Genomic DNA, 25,683 nt, shown 5'->3' with positions numbered 1-25,683 from the left:
ATGTCTCACTGCTTGTCCCTGGGAGTACTGTCTTCTTTTCTAAGAATATTGAGTGGCCAGATGACCAACCTCAAACAATGTGTTCAATCAGTCAGGGAAAGTTCCCATGGCTCTGAGCATCAACTTAGTTTAGCCTCAGTTACACTGTTTTAACCAGAGATGTTATCTTGTGTTTCCAGGCCTCTAGGTGTTTCTCCCTAATGCCAGTGGGCGTCGTCCTACTCCCAGAGCTGTGACTGACTGCCAGACGGACGGGATGCCTATACCCATGTGATATCTGCCATGGAGACCAGAGCTTGATATCTGGTGAGTAGCCTGGGCTGTTTTCAACCCTCCCCACGCCTTGTTTACCGAGCCACTGCAAATTGACTTAAGCAGTTGCAGTCTGTTGTTCCCCTACCCGGGGCAACTTTTCATAGTGCGGAAGCGACCTCTCTCGTTAGGGAGGGAGTGCATCATCACATACTTTCAGAGGCAGGATTATGGAGATCACTAGTAGTTGGGAACCAGCTGTTCCAGCTACAAAAAAAACACAACAACAACCAACTGTTCCATCATCAAGGCCACTGGTGCATGACCAATTATTCAAATGACCTGTTCTGCTACTTTGACAAAGCCCAAAACAGACCAGGGCTTTCTTTTCGCTAATAAACCCCACATAAAGGAGAGATGTAAAGGCAGTTAATCACTGTCTAAATCATATGTAATGTGAGTCTATTAATTAAAGCCGTGGTACACCAGAGGATCCAGTTTAATCATCTCTGCTGTGTCTTCAGAGTGCAACCAGCCAGAGATCAGTGTGCTTCAAAGAGCTGTGCAATACGTACCTGTTTCTCCCATAACATCTGTTTTCTAACTGGAGTCGGGACAAGCAGACATGTAGCCTGAAAATATCACTTCACAGTAACTATTGCTTAAAGTAAATGATGATCCAGTAGGTCTATGTGATGCCAGTAGTGTTGTCTGAGCTGAGGGCATTGGTTTTGTAAGGGAAGGGAGAGCTAGCTGGTGGCCATTCCCACAGGGGGCTGGTGGGGATGGTGGATTACGCTGTCTACTCTGTGACCCCTTGTGGTCAGAACTCCTGTGGTTCCTGTGGTCAGAGGGGACGCACAATGCTTCTAACAAAGAAATATGATGTCTCCCACTTGTCCTCCCCTGCTCATAAGGGAATGAGAGGGCAATGCTAATTAGCCAGCTTGTGTTACTGAGCTGAGCTTAGCTTAGCTAGTGCACTCACCCCGCCCTACACACCCACCCATCCCGCCACACACACACTCCCACCCCTTCTGATAACAAGCAATGTTTGTAATAGTCATGCTTTATGGATGCCTCTGCATATTTCCTTGCACCATAAGAATTTCTGATGGGTTGGTGTCATAAAAAATAATGCTTCCATGTTTAATTAGGCACTGTCAAGATATGTATATTTTACTGAAATACCCGTCAATAAATAAAAAATAAAAAAAGTAATTTATTGAATGTCTGTAAGAAGCTGGTCCATTCTGGTCCAATCATATTTGTTTAACATCTTTGATCCAGCTGTTCTTTTGTCTGCAGTTTAATAGTTGTCAGAGATGATGCAGGTGATACCAACATGCATAACAAGTAGAGGACCTCTCCCAGTTCATCTCTATTCACATTCATCTGAGCCTACAAAGTGCTCTGTAAACAGGTAGCAAATATGAGTGTTTACTCAAGAATCAGAGCAAAGCAGGACTAAGACGGAGGTTAAGTTGAGGTATCACCCCTCAAACCCTCCCAATCCAAATGAAGAAGAAAGGATAAGACTCAGCGACATTACATTACCCAGCGCTCTCCTCCTTTTCCTCCTCCCATCTCATGTGTGGTCAGATCTCTCCCCTCAAAGTAATCTGAACCTTTCCCTCTCTGGTTCCTGGAATACCAAGTATGGGAGGCTGAGCGAGGCAGAGTAATAAGCTGTAGAGGGGAGGCTCAAGGCGTACTCAGGGGGGTTCAGTTCTGCCATGATGCCAAGACACTCTCTGAATCACAAATTGCACCATCATCCCTTTACAGTGCACTTCTTTTGACCAGGGCCTTTAGGGCTCTAGTCAAAGGTATGCACTATATAGGGAATATGCTGCCATTTGGGACGCACATACTTTCTCTGCTAGGCTCAACCCCTGTTATTTGTCCACTAATCATCCACCAAATTAAACCATATGACCAGCCGTATCACACTGAATCTCAGCATCATTTGTTGAACATTCCTAGTAGTGAAGTGATGAAAGACATTACTTTTTTTTATTGGCTAAAATATGCATCTATCTTAGTCAAGCTTTCAGGTAACCTCAAATCACATGAAAAACATAACACCAAACCAGACACAATGGCTGTGTGACAGAGACACGGGGGGGGGGGGGGGGGCTCAGCGGGTTATATGTTTGACCTCTTGCTGTTTCCTCTTACTCAGTCACAAATGCTTAATATCTGGTCATGTGCACAGATGCGCTCTCCGCTGGTGAACACAGGCAGAACGTAAGGGACTCACTGAATCAGCCTTATCTGATCCACCACTCACTCATTTAGATGTCCGTTGGCTTTTTCAGATGCATTGTTGACTGTTTGTTTATTGTGTGGTTGTTGTCTTCGTCCTACTCCTCTGAGGTTTCTGTAACTCATTCTTCCCATCAGACATCAACATGAACAGAGCCCGTTCTCCAAACTCTTCTTAAGTCCCTGATCAAAGATATGGAAACATGTAGTAGTCAGTTCTGATAGATATCTCTGTGACCTCGTTGTTCTACCAAACAGCAACCACAGTAATAGAACTCCACCACTCTGTGGGACAGATTTGAAATATTTACTTTCAAAGTTTCATCATACTACATGCATGAATATTCATGTGAATTATTATGAATAATGTTTTTAGATCTAATGTATATTGTTTCAGTAGTATAAAAGAGTCAACTGGCTAATATAACCAGAACTTTGCACTACTATCAAGGAACTGTGGTGAAACATTGCCTTATTGCATTGATGTATTAGTTGAAAAAGACAACCAAAATGCATTTATGTATCAATTCACTTCCAGTTTCAGTGTATCCGTCAACAGAGGTTGCTTTCCCAACAAGATTTGTTATGTGTTCCTCAGTCAAGTTAATGGCACCTGTGGTATGCCAGCTGTGCATAAGAATGTATTTCACTATCCTCACTCTCACTATTGAAAAGCAGCTATTGCTTCTAAAAAATGTTGAATGGCCTGTTCAGTGTATTGGTGCTATGATCAGAGGGCCAATATCTCATCCAGGCAGTATTGGTGTCCATCTGTGCAACAGAGTAAACAAGACCATGGAAGGAGGAGCCCAGCCTACTACTCTCATTTTATGAAGCACTTAGAAGGAGTGGGAGAGCACCATGAGACTGCAGGCAGATGAGCAACAGGTTGTGAGCCTCCTCTCCTTCCATTGTCTGCTCTAGCATATGGGAGACAGACAGAGTGTCCTCAAAGACGCCTGGCAGCACTCCTCTCAGCCTTCATGCCTGGCCATGGAGCAGAGCTCGCACCACTTGAGATTACAGTCACGTCCAAGCTGTTACTGTCATTTGCATTGGCTCATGGGTAGGGGGGAGTAAGGAGGAGGAGCGGCACATGAAGCAGGCCTGATATAAGTGGCCCTGGCAGCACAATGAGCTCGCCTGGCTTTAGCTTTCTGGATGAGTTGCAGGAGCAGGGCTTTATTAAAGTGTAATAATGGCACCGAGCAGGTTGCTTTGCTGTTAAAGATTAAGCCTGGTGCAGGGTGGTAAATTGCATAAACACAGGGTGGGGGATTTGAAACCAAAGAAATTAGAGTTTAATTCAGGGTTTATTAGACAGAGTCTGTAAATCTGTCCCATGCAAAATAATGAATGTGCAGTCTGAATGTTGTGAACATAAAACAGTGCTGCAGCAACTACATTGGCCAAAACTCAAGTTAAAGGCTTACATTTCTATTGACTTGTTTTTTACTGATTATAAACTTTAGGTGCATCAGAAGCAATATTTTCTGTTACTCTAAATCTAAATGTGGTTGTCTTACCAGTATTACCACAACAGAGCTGAAAGGGAATGCACTTATTGCAGGCGTATTACCCAAGAAGACATTTAAAATAGAAATATTAGACCTTAAGCATAACTATTTATTTAATATGCCATAGCGTAGCTGTCTCAGACCATACATCGTAACCAAAAGTCACTGTTCATGACGCTGAAATTACTGAAACTTAATAGTCACACTATTAAATCAGCACCAATATTAGCTTGTGGACCATTATCCTTTAAATCTTGATTTCATGTCTCCAAATGATTAATTAGCCAGTAACAGAAAATGAGAAGCAATTTCAGATACCCCACACCCCCTCCAGAGATGTTGTGCTATTAGAAGTGGGCTAGAAAGGTCAGATGTCTGAGAAATTTAAGTTGTGTTTACCTCCCTAAGGCATTGCTTTAAGACTGCAAGCAGCTCATTTCCACGGTAGCTAAAGAAAAATGGTGATGCAGTCAGTGACCGACTGTTTCCTGGTGGTTCACAGCCGAAGGGACGATTCATTAATGCAACAACAACCAGTGGACACATGGAACATTGACTGAATACTACTCAGCACAGACTAGACAGCTCCCACTGGCCTCTGGGATTGATATCCACCTCCATATCCCAACCTCTACTATCTCCTTCTTTGTCTCCGGCTGGAGCAGACTACTACTTTTAATCATCATGAATCAATCAATCCTCTATTATCTTTAACAAACAGAGTAGGTTACTATCAGTATTATTTTTTCTACAGTCCCTTTTTTTTAAACTATTTACATTGATAGAATAAACCGTGCACAAGAGTGTTTTATTACATCAGGGATCTTCAGAATTCAAGTGGAGTAGAATTTGTTTATCTACTTGCAGTCTAAATATCTCCACTTGATAATTTGGATGTCAATGGTATTTCAGGTGAAAAATGAATTCAGAATAAACAAAGTGGTAATAGTCTTGAAATTGCATAGTTTTTAGCCCTTTATCATGTTTGCACTATTCCATCTCATTTTAATGTTTCATTTCCAAGTGCCTATAAAAAAATAAGTATTTCACAATAGGAATGCATCCATTTCGGATCAATCTCAATGGGATAATTAAGCAGCATCAATTAAATGTGCTATGTTATATCTATCATCGCCTGGTGACTTTGTGAACTTTAAAAACGGTCTAGACAATCAAATAATCATCCACACTCCTACTTCTGGGAAAGTTAAGGACAGTCAGGAAAATAGTATTATTTTTGGTGAATTTCTTCAACAATCATGACAACTCCTATACTTGATCTATTCAGCTTGGAAAATGTTAGCAATTTGAAAGCATAGATTAATGTTTCAGTTTGTATTCATACTGTTCCCTTGTCCCTGACATACCTGTGAACAATTTTGTTAGCATATACCAGGCGGACAAAAGCGGTAGAGAACACAATACTGTCCTTGAATAAAGAAACCGGGAGATTTTGTACAGCTGCCCAATGTCCTAAAGCTGTATGATAGGATAACGGATAACAGCAACTAGCCTAGAGGAGACGTGTTGCAGGAATTTATCTGATATCAGGTTATACAATAACATACAGTAATTTACTTGCTTACTGTGTGGTTCGAGCCCTGAATGCTGATTGGCTGACAGCCGTGGTATGATAAAACATGTATTTTTACTGCTCTGATTCTGTTGGTAACCAGTTTATAATAGCAATAAGGCACCTCAGGGGTTTGTGGTATATAGCCAATATACCACGGCTAAGGGCTGTATCCAGGCACTCTGCGTTGCGTCATGTGGTATGTAAGAACAGCCCTTTACCACACCCCCCAGTGCCATATTGCTTAAATATACTGCCCTTATGGCTGACCCCTATGCATTAATTTAACAAGAAACATAAAAAAAATAAGTTTAGATGAATTGCTCTCCAAGTGTTCTCAGTTTAGCATTAACTGTGAAATGTTAAAATGCCTTTATTTCTTATTCTCAGCACAGAGCTATGCCCAACTTCTCACAGCATACTTAAAATGGGCAAGTGGCCATCTCAAATAAGAGGATTGTCCTGATTATTATACTAATTAAGGGAACTGACGGGAGGAGGCTTTTTGGCTCTGTGGTTACAATTTACGCTTAATTCAGTTTGGCTTGAAAAACACCACATCCAGTAATTCCATTATGCATAGTTTGTCGTTTCCGTTTTCCAAACCATCCTAATGAAGAATTTCATGGACCTAATCCGAGCATTGTGGAGAAGGATGTATCAGGGTACAATTTGTTTGGTATTACTTCAGAGCAGGGATTCTGTACAGAGCACTTACTGTATTCAGTGATTGTTGGCATGTACTGTATTCAGTGATTGTTGGCAGCCAAGTGGCATTATTTGTTTGTTGAGCATGGGAACACTGTTGTGTTCATCAAACAATAGAAAACTAATCATTCAATATAAATCAAGCACATCATTTGTCTCAAGGCTCAATCAAGGCTCACACACATTTACTCTTCAAATTCACAGCCTGTTCAAATTCACTGTGGAGCAAAACCATTTTGATTTCCTTGGATCTCAGGAAAAAGACTAGCAAAACGTTAATGTAGGTGTAGAATAAACCTCTGCCAATTACTTGTTGTTCAAATAACTATTTAATCCTTCTTACAATTTAGGATGGCAAAGTCTTCCTTCTCAGGAATTTGCTATGATTAAAGGCTGTGAGTCTAGTTAGTACTTTTCAATTATTGTAGTTTCCCTGACAAGTTTTTGGGTGAGCTTTGTAATTGAAAAGACAAGCCACATCACTCTGCATCCTTTTCGCCATTTGCATGTGGCTATAATTATAAAATGCAAATGTTCTCTATTTACCAAGGTATTCTCACTCTGAGACGATGTGACCAGAACTCCCTAGGGTTGTGTAGCACCACACAGAGCTTGACTTAGTGGCGGAGATGGAATTGACTCCAATGAACTCAGCCTGTCAATAATTATGCCAGTTTCCTGACGAGAGTCACTGTGGGGCAGCTAAAAGTTCACTGCCTACATTGTCTAATTGGAATTTACTCTCGCCTGACAGTCACATATGAAAAAAATAAGCATTACTTGACCACATTGTGGGTGTGTATACAATGAGGTGGCCTTTTCTGAACTATGGATAGGACATTGTTTTCCTTGTGGTCAGTTATAATTGACCATTTACAATGTTGCATTCAAATTCGCAATAATTAGATTTTAATTGATATAAATGTGTTGATAGCAGAGAATGTTTCATATCATTTACTGTCCTGACATGAAAAAAATGAAAAACTGAGGCGCTCTTTTAGCATTGATGAAAATACACTATGTTGTTTGCTTGCATTTTTATAATTTGAATAAGAAGATCCCAAAGACAATGGGGAATTGACGTTCTTTATATTCTGTGTGGATTGGTCAGATGTTTTGATAATACATTTCAAAGAACAACCTAGAGGAGTTCCCTCTGGTAGGGGCTAATTTGTTCATTAGATATCAGACACTAGTTTTGGAGGTTATTTAACTAAGGAATGTTCTGAATAATTAATGAATGTCGTAATTAGACTTTTAATTGATAATGAATAGTCGTATATTGGAGTAATTTAATAGATTATAATGCAAAATCATGGTTTTAAACTCATTATGAAGATTTGACTGCAAATGATGGCATAAGTGGACGACAAGCGGATAAGATTTCGATTAAGATATTAATGAGCAAGTGATAACGAACGTAGTCAATATAACTATTTGTTCAGCACTTTTGGAATGTACAGCGACATAACTCAACAACATGGGCCGTTCTTAGTGTTCTCCCTGTACCAGTCAGAACCGTAGGGTAAATAAAGGGGGCATATAAACAGACAATGAAATTTTTAACAATATTTGATGATTACATTTAATTAAAACATGTTATAGGCTATTTGTGCACCACCAAGTTAGATTAGTGAGCGAAATTAAGAGGTGAAAATAGACCAAATTATTACCGTGAGGCTAATTGAACGCCATTTGGGTCTTTGCGTGTCAAAAAATATACATTATGTAACACTATCTGACGCATTAAATAAGCTTTTAGTTTAACACGTCAAGTAACACAATTCTATTATATAATGTTGTGTGTGCTGAATTTGCACGTGCAAGCCAAGCGCCACAACTACTAACGTTATGTGTTTACAATATCGCGTTGGTGAAAATAGACCAAATGATTAGGGTGAGGCACATGGGCTACTAACAGCTTACTACACAACATACACATTGGGCCGGTTTCACAGACAGGGCTTAGATTAAGCCAGGAGTAGGCCTTAATGTGTACTAGTTAAACTAAGACATTTAAGTAGCTTTCATGAACGTGGCTTAAATTTGGCTTAGTTAGTCGGAGACTATGGAGTCCTGGAGTAAGGTAAGTAAGCCTAAATGAGAACACCTGGGTTAAGCCTGATTAGGTTAAGTATCAGTACATGCTGTTGGTCTAATGGTGCTCATAAAAACCCAGAATGAAATAAGAAAAAACATCACTGGTGTGAATCTTGAGACAAAACATTATTTGTTCAAAAAACTTTAGTGAGTATGAAAAAACGCTACTAAAACACATTGTGTCAAACCATCTAGTTATTGAAAAGTAAAAGCCATACTGCTGCTAAAGAAAAAGAGTGGTTGGGCTGCAATTTACAGTGAATTCAATGCAAATGACATTGTAACCACAAGAAGAGTACAACAACTTCAGGTGAGATATCTTCATTTATCAGTATTTCACATTTCTCATATTCATATTTTTTGTGACATCACTTATATTGAATGATATCTGCCTTTACACTCTGTGGAAGAACCTTAAACTGGCTTTAAAAAGAGATCATGCAGAGTTCAGAAGAGAGTGATTTACTACTGGTGGTGGACCATCAAAAAAAGACAAGTCTGATGAATTGAGTGACTTGCTGTCTGGAATAATAGAGCACCAGCAACCTCTGGATGGTATACCAGACGATGACCATTTGGACAGTTCAAATGAAGAACTGAGCACAAATGGTACATATACCAAAGAAAGTAAATTGGTTACTTCCTTTGGTAAATATATTCCACTGTCTGTGTCAATCTTTACTCTACTTTCATTCTAAGGACCATATGAGTTTATTTGTGCTTCTGACAGTGTTCTTTTTCCAGAGGAAAGGAATCAGAACAGGTTGGAAGAGCCAGTGCACAGTGAGTGTGTACCCACCACATCTGCTATAGCATCCCTGAGAGAAGATGCTGCCACCACCTTTCAGCAGAGAACAAAAAAGATGACCATGCATGAAAAGTTAGCCAGAGAATTTCATGAGCATAAAATGAAATATCTGAGGGAAGAACATGAAATGAAAATGAGAATTCTACAGGTTGAATTGGATATGAAGTTGGAAGAGAGAGGTATGATCCCAACAATTTACAGTAATGAGACAATTGTGATTTACCAGCCGTGGTGAATAATATCATATGTAAAAAATAAAAGTTTTGTCACTTGGATATTCATGAGTGAGTATTTTAATCACCACAAACTACATTTTAAACCAGCCTTGGTTTAGTCACTCATTTTACTGCATGCTATTTGAATTGTGTACAGAACAAACATTATCAAAGCAAAAATAATCCATCTCATCTAGTTGAAGTGCTGCAATGTGAAAGCAACTCTGTGTGCAAGTTCTCGTTGGTCATTGCTTGCCTCAGCCATGGGCACATCGGCTTGATCCTGATCTTCCATTGGAGGATCAGGGCAGCAATGCTGCTTCAGGTAGTTGTGCCGCACACCTGTAGCAATGATCACTTTGCAGCATCTTCCTAGCTTGAAACTAAGTGTATTGTGTAAACACTGAAATGTATTTTTCCATACTCCAAACACGCCCGACCATCCCTCTCGTGCGGATATGAGCTTGGTTGGATCTTTGCTGCTCAGCTGTTGTGGGATTTATGTATGGAGTGAATTGAAGAGTTACTCTGACCATATCCACTGTCAACAAGTAGTAGTCCGCAATGTTGTCCTCTCGGAAACTGAGCACACAATGAAGATATGCGAAAAATCCTTGAATCGTGAGTTGCACCTTTCCAACGGGCAACAATGTTTGAAAACTCTAAATTAGGAGTGCATACACCTTGAACATTGATGGAAACCAGTTCTTACAGTTCCTGTACTCCTCAGCATCAGGAGTTGATGGACACTTGATGGGAACATGACATCCATCTATACAGCCAATCACTCCTGGAAAGTGTCCATGTTCATAGAATTGCACTTTAATGTTGGCTTGGCCAGCAGCATCAGGAAACTTGATGTAATGACTCCTCAGTTCACAAATGGCCCTGCAGACGGAACTATTTTACACACCGTTGCTTCACAGGCACCACACAAATCACCAGTTTCCTGATGAAAGATTCCAGATAACAAAATCCTCAAAGTGATCAGAACTTGGAGAGAATTGGGTAAAGGCCTTCCTCTTTGAGACAAAGAGGAAAGTCTAGGCTCAATCAAAGATATTATCTCCAATGCGTTTTATTTGTATATACGAAAGCGGCCTCGAAAAGCTATTTCATCAAAGTAATTTAATGGATTACTCCTATCCACAAGTACTCGTCTGGCTGGCCTCTGTAGTGGATGATGGTCTTCATTTAGATATTCCAAATAGTCCATGATCCATCACAACCAGTACTAAGCAGAAGTTAAACCTGCCTCTTTGAAGGATTATTTTTTATAGAAGGGGGGGGGGGGGGGGGGGATCAGCTTTAATATTGTGGAAAGATTGTTGCTTCCATCAATGTAATTGTCTGCATCATTTCCAATCCCCCATATATTTATGGGGTAAATGAATAAATATATATATATATACATATATACATACCCATATTTGTATGCATAAACATTCATACATATCATTTTTTTAATATACCTTTATTATTCCCTGCAAACCCTACCAACCCTCCCCCAATTGGAGTAAACAAATAAACAATAGCACTTAGGATTCTACCTTCAGTTCATACATATTATACATATTTTACAGACACAATCTATTTTACAATAGTTATATTTTGTTTGTTTTTAGTCCTTCCTCTATTTCTGATGTCCATCCAGTTTGATTTGTGTTATTTCACAAAATTTCTGAACCTATATACATTTTACAGACCCTGTATGTTTTACATTGGTTATCTTGTTGTTATTAGTCCCACCCTTCAGCTCCATTCAACCCCTCCTATCTATCTCTTAACACCATACATTTTGGATTTCTATTTTTATTTTTCAACTGTGCTGTGATGCTTCACAAAAGTACTGAACCTTTCTATTCTCATAGCTTTATACAGATTATAAATTATAGAAACATTTTCGCTAAAATAATTATTATATTATTAATTGACTATGAATTTTCAAATCACCCAGTATGGCTATCTACAGCGTTAGTTGTAGGTAAATGTTGCAATTCTTCAGCCATTCCTGGACCTGTGACCAAAAACGAGCTACATCTGGACAGTAGCAAAATAAATGATCTAATGACTCTGCCTCCTCGCAGCAAAATCTGCAGAGCTGGGAAGATTGTATCCCCCATATATATACCATTCTATTGGTTGCAAGAATTTTGTATAATAATTTAAATTGAAAAACATGAAGTTTTGAATCCGCCGTTGTTTTGAGTGTTAATTCATAAACCATGTGCCATGGAATAAGTACATGGAAGTTCTCTTTCCAAATATTTTGACATTTACATGGCACAGCTGTCAATTTTTTGGTCCTTAAATGAAATTAGTATGTTTTTTTAATCACCATTTTCTTCAACCTTTAATTCAGGGCTGACAGACAAGTTCCTTACTTTTTCCCCCTTCTAATTGCCTCTTCCATTTTTGTGGTAATGCTGCAATTAGTTGGTTGTAATTTTGGGTAGAGCAGACATTTCCATATGTCTGTGTTAGCTGCATGTGTGACATACAGTTGAAGTCGGATGTTCACATACACCTTAGCCAAATACATTTAAACTCAGTTTTTCACAATTCCTGACATTTAATCCTAGTAAAAAATCCCTGTCTTAGGTCAGTTAGGATCACCACTTTATTTGAAGAATGTGAAATGTCAGAATAATAGTTGAGAGAATTATTTATTTCAGCTTTTATTTCTTTCATCACATTCCCAGTGGGTCAGAAGTTTACATACACTCAATTATTATTTGGTAGCATTGCCTTTAAATTGTTTAACTTGGGTCAAACGTTTCGGGTAGCCTTCCACAAGCTTCCCACAATAAGTTGGGTGAATTTTGGCCCATTCCTCCTGACAGAGCTGGTGTAACTGAGTCAGGTTTGTAGGCCTACTTGCTCGCACACGCTTTTTCAGTTCTGCCCACAAATTTTCTATAGGATTGAGGTCAGGGCTTTGTGATGGCCACTCCAATACCTTGACTTTGTTGTCCTTAAGCCATTTTGCCACAACTTTGGAAGTGTGCTTGGGGTCATTGTCCATTTGGAAGTCCCATTTGCGACCAAGCTTTAACTTCCTGACTGATGTCTTGAGATGTTGCTTCAATATATACACATACTTTTCTTTCCTCATAATGCCATCTATTTTGTGAAGTGCACCAGTCCCTCCTGCAGCAAAGCACCCCCACAACATGATGCTGCCACCCCCGTGCTTCATGGTTGGGATGGTGTTCTTCTGCTTGCAAGCCTCCCCCTTTTTGCTCCAAACATAACGATGGTCATTATGGCCAGACAGTTCTGTTTTTGTTTCATCAGACCAGAGGACATTTCTCAAAAAAGTATGATCTTTGTGCAGTTGCAAACCGTAGTCTGGCTTTTTTTATGGCGATTTTGGAGCAGTGGCTTCTTCCTTGTTGAGCGGCCTTTTCAGGTTCTGTCGATATAGGACTTGTATGACAGCTGCGTGGTCCCATGGTGTTTATACTTGCATACTATTGTTTGTACAGATGAAGGTGGTACCTTCATGGCGTTTGGAAATTGCTCCCAAGGATGAACCAGACTTGTGGAGGTCTACATTTTTTTTCTGAGGTCTTGGCTGATTTATTTTGATTTTCCCATGATGTCAAGCAAAGAGGCACTGAGTTTGAATGTAAGCCTTGAAATACATTCACAGGTACACCTCCAATTGACACAAATGATGTCAATTAGCCTATCAGAAGTTTCTAAAGCCATGACATCCATTTTTGAGAATTTTCCAAGCTGTTTAAAGGCACAGTCAACTTAGTGTACGTAACCTTAAATAATTTTGCCTGGCTTGCCATTCCAAATAAAATTGAATATTTTTAGTTCATCTAATTTAAAAAGCAGGTCACTATGTGTAGGCAAAACCATAAGCAAATAGGTGAACTGTGATATGACTAAAGAGTTAATCAGGGTGATTTTTCCACAAATAGATAGGTATTTTCCTTTCCATGTCAGCAAGATCTTATCTATTTTTGCTAACTTTCTATAAAAATATATTGGAGTGAGATCATTTCTTTCTTTCGGGATTTGTATACCGAGAATGTCCACATCCCCGTCAGACCATTTTATTGGTAAACTACACGGTAATGTAAAAGTTACATTTTTTGTGATCCGATACGTTGTCATCCCAATGACTTCTCCTTAGTATCTGGGTCATACAGGTGGGTGTCTAGGGTATAGGTTTGTGGACCGTTCCATCAAAATAGGACCATAAATAAATAAATGATATGTACTGTATAATTTATTTTACAAATTTAGATCCCCATGATAGGACAATAAATAAATGATATGTATAATTTATTTTAAAACGCTGTTCCACCATGATAGGACATTAAATAAATAAGAGGTATAATTCATTATAAAATGTATATCCCTCATCTGAACAACATTGAAATCTCTCTCACAACCTCTGCTCACAGCAATACATTGGTTCTGGGACATGCAACCATTTCCTTTCTCACTCAACACCACACTTTTCCAAACACTAAAAAAAACACACCACACCATCCATCCACACATACTGTGCCTTCTGTTTACTGAGCATTTATCTCCTCCATGTTGAATTAGTGCTTTTGTGTTCCAATTAGTTATATTTGAAGATAGATAGAAAAGCCATATTTTTTGTTGTATTATTATAATCCATAACCAGGCTAGAATTGTGAGTTTCCTTATTTGCCAACTCTATGAAAACTTTGTCATGTTTATCGACGACGAGAACTACCCGTTTCCCTTTCAATCTATTTTCCTTGAAAATTGGATGCAGAACTTTACGCCGTTCTGCAATTTCCTTCGGGAACTGGTCACTCATGCCAGCAAGTCTTTTACCCAGGCTTTTAACCATTACTTTATATTTGAAGAAAGAACATTTGGCAACAATTGGGCGTTCATACCTCTGCCTGAAGCGGTGTACACATTCGAGTTGGATTTTGTTGATAGCTTCGTGTGGAATCTGAAGCGCTGTAAGGCGGAACTCTCTAACTACATATTCAGGAACTTCTCCTTCTTTCTCCTGGATACCTGTAAGTACCAGATTCTCTCTCATGGACCTAGTCTGTATGTCAAGTAAGGCTTCTCTCAGAACGATGTTCTCCTTTTTAAGTTCATTAACTTCGGTTTCAATCTTATTGACTGTCTCTTTTAGCTTGTTTGTATCAGTCTCCAATGTCGCAGCTTTTTCATCACTCATCTCGAGGCCTTCAACTCTTTTATATCCTTACTGACTAGTTCAAGTATACCCCGTTTGTCATTTATTGATTTTAACAGATCGGTTTCGACCTTTACCAATCCCGGTGGTGAAAATATTAAATTGTCCATGTCTGTAGAAGAGTTGCGTTTTCGTTTTGAAATAGGTTCCCCCGTCTTACTCGCCGTCATGTTAGGGTGTTGCTTGTTTTCATAATATTTGTTTTCATAATATTTGTCGATAAATTTCTCTAGTCTCATGATTTGTTTTGTGCTGTTATCCAGATTGAAGGTTATTACCCACCAGATTGTGTTGTGCTAATATTTAGTCTAATTGACCGATATTGAATATTACGTTTTTATCTTGAGGTGGCCTACATAGCTGTTTTCAGTCCGCCATCTTGCCACTTCCGCCTCTTTGAAGGATTCATTTAAACTTCAATTTAGTCCTAGAGTAGCTCTAATCCTCCCTCTTGCAATCGGCTTTGTTTAATCCAGAACAGGCTAAATCTACGACTATTTTAAGATAAATCTGTGCAAATCGCTTTGAGTTAACTCACAGGCGTTTTAGTCTGAGACTCACCTTGTGAAGGTGGCGCAGCGGTCCTTTGTGGGAAATTTTGTCATCAAAGTCTGGCATTCTCTGGATTTATGGCGGAACTCGGGGGGAAAAACAGCCATTCTGTTGAATAGCAGGCTAACGTTAGTGGTTTCTTTGCAACGCCTGCAGCTTGCCACTGATTCCTTCCAAATGACTCATTGTTGAATTTGGATTTCCAACTTGTTGTGTAATCTTTGTGTCCATGGCCGATGAGCACCGATATGTTTTATCTATAATTTCTCTTCATTATTTCTCTTCAGATGACAAGGATTAAAAAGGATTGTCGACTTGATGATGACTGCTAGCTAAGACTTTGAAAGTAAGATGTTGAGTCCAATCAAAACTACTGTAGATATAACGTGATTTGATTTCATTCTGTGGCCAATGACCTTGAGACTTCTTGGATGGGCACTTCTAATATAACTCTATGGCAGAACCCAAGGGGCAAACATTTTCAAGCTCTAACCTTAGAATTAGGGATGACTACTGTACCACGAGTGACAGAAAACTGAGCAAATCAGGCACAACACTCTGTATTGTCTGCTGGCTAGCCCCACCACAACAGAAAGCACTGAGCTAGGCTGAAACACCTGCATTTTGGAGCTGCCTAACTCAAGAAATGTCTCTATGAAATGTATATATATATTTTTTTTTTTACATTGTTTGCAAACTGATATGTGACACATATTAATGCCAAAATAACAAGCAAAACAGGCAAGCCCCCCCCTAAAAGTGTGGTGCTCAAAACAGGCAAGCCCCCCCTAAAAGTGTGGTGCTCAAAACAGGCAAGCCCCCCCTAAAAGTGTGGTGCTCAAAACAGGCAAGCCCCCCCCTAAAAGTGTGGTGCTCAAAACAGGCAAGCCCCCCCCTAAAAGTGTGGTGCTCAAAACAGGCAAGCCCCCCCCTAAAAGTGTGGTGCTCAAAACAGGCAAGCCCCCCCCCTAAAAGTGTGGTGCTCAAAACAGGCAAGCCCCCCCTAAAAGTGTGGTGCTCAAAACAGGCAAGCCCCCCCTAAAAGTGTGGTGCTCAAAACAGGCAAGCCCCCCCCTAAAAGTGTGGTGCTCAAAACAGGCAAGCCCCCCCCTAAAAGTGTGGTGCTCAAAACAGGCAAGCCCCCCCCTAAAAGTGTGGTGCTCAAAACAGGTGCCCTGAATGACGGGTCGCCACTGATCAAATACAAAGACAGCATTGCCACCAGTGTATTACTATTTCATTCATTTCAGTTTGCACTTGAATTCCAATGCATAGTTTTATATGCTCCTCACGTACTGCTCACCTATAGACACACTTAGTGTGGTTGTGAAGTGGTTGGCTGATACAAGGTCTTGTAAATGTCCTTATCTTCCCTATCTCCATTAGGATTGAAGCCTCGTTTTTCTGGCAGCTTAACATCTTAATGTGATTCAAAGACCTACATTCTACACCGGAGTTGCCTTGGCAACAAAGTTTTTTTTTCTTCACCGGAGATGCTGAGAGATCAATAGAGTATCCGCGACGGTGATGGCAGGAAACGCTAGAGCACAGATGGTCCTCAGAGAAACCATGAGCTCTGTGGCCTAGTTACCATTCGAATGCTTACACAATTATTGGAGAACAATATTCTACCTAAAAGTATATGAGACAAAGTTATTTTTGCAGTGATGAAACATATTTTCAGCCTAACCAAGAACACATTGTGTAAGACTTTTGTTGTATGAAATAAGATTTGTTTACAATCTACTTCATTAATGTAAACTCCCAAGCTTCTAAAAAAGGTCACATTGGGAGAATGAATTTACACAAGCCAGGCATAGTGTGCTGCCAGCAATAAAGGGGCTTTTCTATATAAATGGATTCTATCTGGAGTTTAGAAAGACATTCTGTCTCATAGAAGAACCCCCCCGTTCCCTGTGTGAAGAACAGATTTGACCTCAATGTAAATTTACATATAGGATATATACATATAGGAATAAAATAGACTGTTGTAGTCAAACTTAGTAGATATTGTTAATGTTCTGCTCTCTATATCTTGAGTTTCATTGAACAAAAAGTTGAATATCTTTTTTTTCAATACAGTACAACAATCAAAAGATTCATGTCATATGGTATGAATCACTTGATGTGTGAAATACGATAAAGAAATGGAAAGAACATCTGATCCACAGGAAAAGACAAAAGGCAAGCTAAAGACAAATCAAAAGCCTGGCAGTCTAGACAAGTAGACAGTTGTTATTTTCAAAACACATAGCCAGGAATGATTGGTTACCTGTGGAGAACAGTCAGTTATCATCATATCCCTGAATGGTCTCCATCTGTGATAAACATCAAGGGTTAAATGCATGAGCAACAAAGATTGATGCCGAAAATAGGAAAAACTACTGCATGGCAATATGGCAGCCGTCATGAAAGAATGGGGTTCCATTGGGATTTGGTGGTTATTACACCCAAGGTTCTCTTTTTGCACCTGTCACTTACGCTCTCACAGAGCTGGAATCAATAGCACTAAATGGGGATCAGAGAATCTGAAGATCAGCCTCAACACCTAAGAACCATCTAATAATACCTCCAACTGATGGATTTAGAACCAAGGTCTCTCATCTCACTTTTCACCTTCATGTTTTGTTGCTATGATTTACTTGACAAACTCATGTCTAATTCTGCAGCACATTTCTGAAGTATGAAGAGTGAAGGGAGCACGAAAAGGTCATATAAATCCTTAAGCAGTGCTGACAAGCACCCTTTCTCCCCTTAATTCCCTACACTGTTGTGAAGTTCAGAGCTAGAAAAACACACAAACCATACGGTATGACAGGGAAGTTTATGACATATTAGCTCAGTGTAAAAACGACACTGTAATTATTCAAATTTGTAAGGGATCGACATTGATGCAGCAGTCTGCTGGCATATTAACCCGTTTGTTTTGCTGGCGATTCTGTGTTTTCTTACTGGAATAATGGGTGGGCTGGGGTTCAGTCTTCTATCATCTCACAACAACGTGTAACATGTCTCACATGTCTCTCTGGTGATCGGTACCCTACTAGCAGTTTTCATCATCTTGGTTGATGACTCCATTTGTGTAACATCTGTTCAATCAAAATGATATGATTTTAAACGCCCCAAATAAACCAGTTTTAACGTATCTCTGCCATTTCTCTCTCTATCTCTATCTTTATCTGTTCCAGGATCTGGAAGTTGACACAGACAGACAGACAGACAGACAGACCATGGAGCGGCTGGTTGTGTGTGTGCTGCTGTGTGTACTTCTGTGTGCGGTGCTGGTGAAGGGCTACAACTGCCCCGGCCGCTGCATCTGCCAGCACCTCTCCCCCACTCTAACTCTGCTCTGTGCTAAGACTGGTCTGCTGTTTGTGCCCCCAACCATCGACCGCAAGACCGTGGAGCTGCGCCTCACAGACAACTTCATCACCATTATCCGCAGGAAAGACTTTTTCAACATGACCAGCCTGGTCCACCTCACCCTGTCCCGTAACACCATCAGCCAGATCACGCCCCATGCCTTCCTGGGCCTGCGCTCCCTACGAGCCCTCCACATGGACGGCAACCGCCTCAGTGTCATCAAGAGCGACCACTTCAAAGGCTTGGTCAACCTCCGCCACCTCATACTGGGGAACAACCAGATCCACCACGTGGCCCCTACCTCCTTTGATGAGTTTGTGTCAACCATCGAGGACCTGGATCTGTCCAACAACAACCTGAGGACCCTGCCGTGGGAGGAGATAGGCAGGATGAGCCACATCAACACCCTCACCCTTGATCACAACCTGATTGATCACATTGGAGCTGGGACTTTCACGCTCCTCACCAAGCTGGTTCGTCTGGATATGACCTCCAACCGGCTGCAGAAGCTACCTCCAGACAGCCTGTTTCAGCACGCCCAGGTGCTGTCAGACGCCAAGGGCTCCAACCCGTCCTCCCTGGCAGTGAGCTTCGGAGGGAACCCTCTCCATTGTAACTGTGAACTGCTGTGGCTCCGCAGACTGACACGGCACGACGACCTGGAGACATGCGCCTCCCCGGACCACCTCATGGACAAGTACTTCTGGTCCATCCAGGAGGAGGAGTTCATCTGTGAGCCCCCGCTCATCACCAAGAACCTATCCACCAAGCCCTACGTCATGGAGGGCCAGGGGGTCACCCTCAAGTGCAAGGCCATGGGAGACCCAGACCCGGCCATCCACTGGCGCTTCCCAGACGGCAAACTGGTGCACAACAACTCCCGCACCATCCTGTATGACAACGGTACCTTGGACATCCTCATCACCACCCTGAAGGACAGCGGTGCCTTCAACTGTGTGGCCTCTAATGCTGCAGGCATCGCCACAGCTGCCGTGGAGATCAACATGATCCCTCTGCCCCTGTTCGTAAACAACACATTGCACCACATGCGCGAGGCTGATCGGGGCCTCTCTGACATCACCACCTCCTCCAAGTCAGGCAACGACACCAAGGGCCATGACAAGCACCAGGACAGGAGGGTGGTGGTGGTCGAGTTGACCTCCTCCTCGGCTGTGATTCGCTGGCCCTCCGAGCGCCACATCCCAGGCATCAGGATGTACCAGATTCAGTACAACAGCACTGCAGACGACACACTGGTTTACAGGTAAGCCATGTGGGGGCTGGTGCTGGAGGAATGGGAGCACTAGGGCTGGAGGACTGGAGCTGGTGGAAAGGGGGTTTAGTGCAGCAGCTACTCCTCCTGGGGTCCACATAAAACGTACAAATACATGACAAGTACAGAACAGTTATAGACAAGGACATTCAATTCAACAAAAAAAGGGGGTGTGGGTGGGGATGAGGCTGCGGTGGGGTGGGGTTCTGAACCAGCTCTGGAGACGTTCTGAGCCATCTGGAATGCCCATCTGCTGAATGGCATGACAGTCCATTATAATACATCCATAACTCCCAGAGCTGAATAGGTGCTGTATGATTAATTATGTCACTACATTTAAGTATGCACAAAATATATTGTGGTTTAGGGATAAAAGAGGGTATGAACAGACCATACGTTGATTAAAATTTATACAAATGCATAGTATGACTTTACATTTCCAGTTTATTAGCTCTAAGCCTATGAGAAAACAAAGATTACACGATTAAGACATATGACTTGGCCTTTAGAGAGTAATTATAAACTGGGTGGTACAATCCCTGAATGCTGATTGGCTGACAGCCGTGGTATATCAGACCGTATACCACGGGTATGACAAAACATTTATTTTTACTGCTCTAATGATGTTGATAACCAGTTTATAATAGCAATAAGGCACCTCTGGGGTTTGTGATATATGGCCAATATACCACGGCTAAGGGCTGTATCCAGGCAATCCACGTTGCACATTTTTTAAGAACAGCCCTTTACCACACCCCCTCAGGCCTTATTGCTTAAACGTACCCTTTTGTCTCAATTATTATCCAGGTTCAGCAGGCACTATCACATCCCAGTCCTTAACCCCAACCCAACAATAACCCCTTCCCTTAACATAATCCCAATAGGACATAATTGTGCCTAGGACACCCGTGAGTCAGATTCTGGGACATGAGCATGCTAACTTCTGCAGATAGAGGCTTCTCACATTTTAATTACTATCAGTGGAACATTAGGGTAACCCTGTTTAATATGATAGATATTAAAACATGTAAATTATTTCACATTGATGAATGACTCATGTCTACTCCAATTAAATCATTAATTTCAGTCCATCTTAAAAGAGAAATTCAGTGTATTCGGAAAGTATTCAGACCCCTTGACTTTTTCCACATTTGTTTACGTTACATCCTTATTCTAAAATGTATTAAATATTTTTTTCCCTCATCAATCTACACACAATACCCCATAATGACAAAGCAAAAACAGGTTAAAGAAATATCACATTTGCATAAGTATTTGGTGCCAAAGGTGCTTCAACAAAGTACTGAATAAAGGGTCTGAATACTTATGTAAATGTGATATTTCTTTAAGCTCGGATTTGAACCCGATCCAACATCTCTGGGGAGACCTGAAAATAGCTGTGTAGCGACACTCCCCATCCACCCTGACAGAGCTTGAGTGGATCTGCAGAGAAAAATGGGGGAAAACTCTCCAAATACAGGTGTGCCAAACTTGAGGCGTCATACCCAAGAAGACTCGAGGCTGTAATTTACATGGATCAGGTTCAAATCTGGGCTCTGGCTGGGCCACTTAAGGACATTCAGAGACTTGTCCCGAAGCCACTCCTGCGTTGTCTTTGCTACGTATGTGCTTAGGGTTGTTGTCCTGTTGGAAGGTGAACCTTCATCCTGGGCGCTCTGGAGCAGGTTTCCATCAAGGATCTCTCTGTACTTTGCTCCGTTCATCTTTCCCTCGATCCTGACTAGTCTCCCAGTCTCGCCGCTGAAGAATATCCCCACAGCATGATACTGCCACCACCATGCTTCACCATAAGGATGGTGCCAGGTTTCCTCCAGACGTGACGCTTGGCATTTGGGGGCCAAAGAGTTCAATCTTGGTTTCATCAGACCACTGAATTGCCTTTTGGCAAACTCCAAGCGTGCTGTCATGTGCCTTTTACTGAGGAGTGGCTTCCGTCTGGCCACTCAACCATAAAGGCCTGATTGGTTGAGTGCTGCAGAGAAGGTTGTCTTTCTGTAAGGTTCTCCTATCTCCACAGAGGAACTCTGGAGCTCTGTCAGAGTGACCATCAGGTTCTTGGTCACCTCCCTGACCAAGGCCCTTCTCCCCTGATTGCTCAGTTTTGCTGGGCGGCCAGCTTTAGGAATAGTCTTGGGGGTTCCAAACTTTTTCCATTTAAGAATGATGGAGGCCTCTGTGTTCTTGGGGACCTTCCCCAGATCTGTGCCTCGACTCATTCCTGTCTTGGAGCTCCACGAGCAATTCCTTCGACCTCATGGCTTGGTTTTTGCTCTGACATGCACTGTCAACTGTGGGACCTTATATAGACAGGTGTGTGCCTTTCCAAATCATGTCCAATCAATTGAATTTACCACAGTTGGACTCCAATCCAGTTGTAGAAACATCTCAAGGATGATCAATGGAAACAGGATGCACCTGAGCTTAATTTCGAGTCTCATAGCAAAGGGCCTGAATACTTATGTAAATAAGATATTTCTGTTTTTTATTTGTAACACATTTGCAAACATTTCTAAAAACCTGTTTTCACTTTGTTATTATGGGTTATTGTGTGTAGATTGATGAGGAGTTTTATTTATTTAATCAATTTTATAATAAGGCTGTAACCAAACAAAATGTAGAAAAAGGGAAGGGGTCTGAATACTTTCCGATTGCACAGTATGTGCTAACACTGCCATTTTGTATTACTCATTCAAATACCCTTATTGAATTGAGAGTACTTAGGTCTATTGGATGTGTGTCTATTTGACCCAGCACCACCAATACCGGGGCACAAATTAAAACAGTGAACTGGAAAGTTTTCTCAAAGGAATCAAAAGGTCAAGTTTAAAGCTGTCGTTGTTGTTGGTTGACTTTGCTAATTTTATCGTTTCTGATTTAATTAGCTATTCTCCTGTATAATGTTCTCCCCTGTGTTTAAACAGTGACCTGCGTGTTGTTTAGTCTTTAGGTGATATATTATTACCTACAAGTGACAACCATCAAAGTGTTCCTTGAGGGGAAAATTGTCATGTTTCTAATTATATTAACACAGATGTCCGCCTAAAGACAACGTCTTTCTCCTTCATGTTCACAGACAATGTGTTTATTTCACACAACATCAAACTTGGGCATTTGGCCAGAAGCCTGCGTTGTCCTTCCTTGAAGATGTTGTGACATATACAATATATATACATATATATAGTGATGGCTTGTTTGTCACCTTGCTGTTTAACTTTTGCAATCATAGTATACATAAAATGCTGGGGGAGATTTTTTGCACTGTCACCATGTAACATTGCCTAGAAGTCAAGTGTCAGCACTGTTGTCTTTACTTGGGCTCCAAATATATGGGAGATATTTAAAGCCTCACTGGAGCTGAAGCAAGTTGGCATGGCTGTCTTTTTTCAGTGTTTTTTCAAACACCTTAGTGTCAGGTTAAATCTCCTTACGTGCATGCCGTTAATGGGAATGCAGTGTGACAATGTCTGGCACTCTTTTGTTCCATACAGCATATTGGTGGTAACTGAAGGGGGGAGTCAAAACTGCCCTGGCAAAGCTAACCTTCACCACTCATGTATTCCTTCCTTTTTTCTGCAGAATGATCCCTTCCACCAGTAAGACCTTCCTGATCAACGACCTGGCGGCGGGCCGGGAGTATGACCTGTGTGTCCTGGCGGTGTACGACGACGGCATCACCTCTCTGACGGCCACGCGCGTGGTGGGCTGTGTCCAGTTCCACACGGCCAGCGAGGTCAGCCAGTGCCGCTTCATCCACAGCCAGTTTCTGGGCGGCACCATGATAATCATCATTGGCGGCATCATTGTGGCTTCAGTGCTGGTGTTTATCATCATTCTCATGATCCGCTACAAAGCCCACAGCAGCCCAGAGGACAGCAAGGTCAAGGTCAGCTCCAGCATGCACTCCCAGACCAACGGCAGCCAGCACAGACTCCAGCGCTCCACCTCCAAGCAGCCTTCTGAGGACAGCCACCAGAGAGAAGCCCAAACGGTGGCAGCCAAGGAGTGCATGGCCCTAGTGCTGAAGGTCGATAGTGACAAGAGGGAGTGGGACACTCCTCTGGCCACCACAGCCATCCTGGAAGTGGAGCTGCCCCCCCTGCTCACGGACAAGGTGAGGAGGACCAGCCTGGACGCCCAGCGCTCTGGATCTGGCCCCCCGTCAGAGGACACACAGACAGAAAGCAGCCTGACGGGGTCCACAATGTCCTTGTGTCTCTTAGGTCCCAACGCCGGCACTAAGGAGGCCCCCAGGCTCAAGGACAAGAAGACAACCCTGGCCAACATGGGGTTTAATAATGAGCTGGCACGAACTAGGCACAGGTTCAGCTTTGACGGGGGAGACTACTCCATATTTCAGAGCCACAGTTACCCCCGCAGAGCGCGGACGAGGCGGCACAAGTCCACCAACCAGCTCAACGTGGAGTCCTCGCCGCTCGCTAACCGGAGAGTCACTTTCAGCAGCACTGAATGGATGCTGGAGAGCACGGTGTAAGAGATACAGCCTGGCCTCTCTGGCTCTCTCAAAGACACACACACACACACACACACACACAACAACAACAGTTTGACACATTTACACATCTAACAAATAAAGCTACATGCATACACACACAGACTCAGAGAGTTGCTGGAGAAGAACACAGTCCCCTTTCATCCTGCCTCCCCTCATACTCCCAGAGCGACACAGAGAGTTGTCGGCCATTTCATTAGTTTCTGCAGCAGTGCCTTATTCTAAAATATGTACGAATGGAGGATGCTGCTCATTGTAGTCATTAACTTTCCTTTCTATCATGGTTTTCCCCCTGTTTCATGGGGAGTGATTCTTTGAGATTTTTTTGGTCTATGACATGCCAAGGGTTGGGGCATTTGTAACTTTTCCTTGTTAAAAAGACCCCACTGTAAAGTGAACAACCAGGTATCCTGTATGTTGATCATCCTTTGGGTTCTTTCAAAGACTTTTGCACACGAAGACACGACGATACGAGAACAAGTATCACACCAGTCTATACAGTAATAAAAAGATTATAGAACTATACACATGCCAATTTCAAACATTAGCAGAGGATGGACCTGAAAAACCTGTGGACTCCTCCATGCTGGTTGGACTGTATGATATTACTAGGTATTGTTCCTGATGTGACTGTATATTAATCGGTATTGTATCTGGCTGGTCTAGATAAAAAACAAAAAAAATACATATAGAAGTATATTAAAAACATTGGTGTATGTGTACTATATAAGTCATATGTCACAACTTTTTACTGAGCATTTGGGTGTTGGCCACAAGTTTTTACATTAAAAACCTGCGTCCTCACACTTCCCCCTATTTAGTATGACAAGGTTTGGACCACTGATCCCTTATGAGAGGGTATTAAATTTTTTGTGTGGGTTAACTGTACCGGTGGTGCACTGTCCTTTTCTTATGGTCATCCTGGATCCTTTCATCAAAATCATGAAAGCTGCTTGCACATGGATCAGTGGGAAGGCCTATATGCATTAAGGCATGTATCTTATCAAATATATATTAAGATATCATATCTTGTGCCTGTTGAGACAAACATGTGGGAGACTTCAAGGGTCTCAAAGGAAGCTGTTGTCAAAGTAAACAAACATCAGGTCAGAAACAATGTTGCTTTATATGTCACAAATAAATTATTTATTCTGATGAAGTCAAAAGCAGCCATGAGTCAATCAATCCTCAGGGTGTTATACACTGTTGAGCCACCAGGTGGAAACAACGCACCATAGATAACAGGATATTAGACCCTGTAGGCCTCCTCGCCCTTCCACTAAATAATAAATTAACCTTGTACAGTGTGATGAT

At 41.6% G+C, this 25,683-nt stretch overlaps 1 protein-coding gene across 3 annotated transcripts in view; it reads left to right on the top strand.

The window, feature by feature from the left end:
- LOC129822180 (leucine-rich repeat and fibronectin type III domain-containing protein 1-like) overlaps positions 1 to 25,257 on the top strand; it is a 122,777-nt gene extending 97,520 nt beyond the window's left edge. For all 3 annotated transcript variants that reach the window (XM_055880238.1, XM_055880237.1, XM_055880236.1), the window contains exons 3-5: positions 180 to 306; positions 18,391 to 19,829; positions 23,436 to 25,257. In XM_055880238.1, coding sequence (XP_055736213.1) covers positions 18,433 to 19,829; positions 23,436 to 24,351 — 2,313 coding nt within the window. In that variant the 5' untranslated portion in view covers positions 180 to 306; positions 18,391 to 18,432 and the 3' untranslated portion in view covers positions 24,352 to 25,257. The remainder of the gene's footprint in view (positions 1 to 179; positions 307 to 18,390; positions 19,830 to 23,435) is intronic.
- Positions 25,258 to 25,683: the final 426 nt, after the last annotated feature.

Source organism: Salvelinus fontinalis, chromosome 24 (genome assembly GCF_029448725.1).
Source record: "Salvelinus fontinalis isolate EN_2023a chromosome 24, ASM2944872v1, whole genome shotgun sequence".
Lineage (NCBI taxonomy): Eukaryota > Metazoa > Chordata > Actinopteri > Salmoniformes > Salmonidae > Salvelinus > Salvelinus fontinalis.
This window is presented reverse-complemented; position numbering and strand designations above follow the sequence as displayed.